Here is a 1,263-nt window from a genome sequence, read left to right as displayed (position 1 = left end):
CTTCATTGGAGAGCACCTCACAAAACGAGTCCGAATGCTGTGTTTCGGGAAGTTCTTGGAGCAGGTAGGATGAGCTCGTGTATAGGTGGTCACTGTTGGTACCAGGATATGGCGTTCTTTGACGACCCCAAGCACTCGCCGGGTCGCCTTACTGCGGCTCTTGCTACATATGCCCTCAAGATGAACGCTATCAGTGGTGTTCAGCTGGGTGCGTATACCGTGGAAATCATAGTCACTGTATAACTAATGCCAGGTGCTTATTGCCAATTCTCAGCGTCCCTTATAGCCGGTCTTATTATCGCTTTCTTCGGCTCGTGGAAGCTCACGCTGGTGATGCTAGCGATTCTACCTCTGATGGCCGGAGCTGGTGCGCACTTGGTCGCCTCTCGTTGTTGAAGAGCATTGTTCACTCTAGGTGGCATACAGATGGCAGTGAGCATTGGAATCGATAAGAATAAGAGCGCTGACTCCCTGGCTGCGAACCAGGTGGCCTCGGACACAGTTCAGAACATTAGGACGATTCGCGCTCTCGTGTCTGAGCAGTGGACTCGCAACTTGTGAGCCTACGCTAGTTTCACCCTGAGCAATGGTTGATGTCTCAGATTCCAAGACCTCCTTCATCGCGCTGTACCGTATCAAGCACGTCAGTCCAGTTGGGCTGCGCTTTGGTACGGCATTTCACAGGGGATTCTATTCTTCAGCGTGTCGCTGGGGTTCTGGTGAGCTCAGAATTAGCGTGTCTCCTGTTGTGATATGATGTCGCCTAGGTACGGCTCTAAACTGGTGCAGGACGAGGGGCTTACATTCGACAAGATGATTCAATCCTTGATGGGAGTCTTCTTAGCAGCTATGGCGGCCGGCCAGGCTCTAGCTTTCGTTGGGGACATCAACGAAGCCAAGGCAGCGGCACACGACATATTTGAACTACTTGATAGCGAGAGCTCGATCAACCCTTCAAGCGACAGGGGGAGGAAGAACAGTGTGTGGGGACCACAAGTGAGTTTTCTTTTCTGCTGCTGCTCGAAAATCAAATTGTGAGTTTTAGGGTACTGCGGTTCCGGCAGCGGTCAACATTACTTTCAAGGATGTGCAATTCGCGTATCCTCACAGACCAGGCGCTCAGGTCGGTAACATTATTTTCATATGTTGCATGTGGTTTTCAGATTCTATCTGGTTTGAGCTTCGAGATTGAGGCTGGTAAAACTGTGGCTTTGGTGGGCCCAAGCGGCGGAGGGAAATCGACTGTGTTCGCCCTTCTGCAGC

General features: G+C 51.5%; 1 protein-coding gene across 1 annotated transcript; it reads left to right on the top strand.

Moving 5' to 3' along the window:
- Positions 1–34: 34 nt before the first annotated feature.
- On the top strand, positions 35–1,214 carry Pmar_PMAR014005 (multidrug resistance protein, putative; the record flags this gene model as incomplete). Its single annotated transcript, XM_002783684.1, has 8 exons — positions 35–64; positions 106–208; positions 254–367; positions 416–557; positions 603–719; positions 768–996; positions 1,046–1,123; positions 1,164–1,214. Coding segments are annotated over 8 exons (864 nt in total), but the record flags the coding sequence as incomplete, so codon positions are not given.
- Between the last annotated feature and the right edge of the window lie 49 nt (positions 1,215–1,263).

This window comes from Perkinsus marinus (assembly GCF_000006405.1).
Source record: "Perkinsus marinus ATCC 50983 genomic scaffold scf_1104296936630, whole genome shotgun sequence".
In the NCBI taxonomy this organism is placed as follows: domain Eukaryota; phylum Perkinsozoa; order Perkinsida; family Perkinsidae; genus Perkinsus; species Perkinsus marinus.
This window is presented reverse-complemented; position numbering and strand designations above follow the sequence as displayed.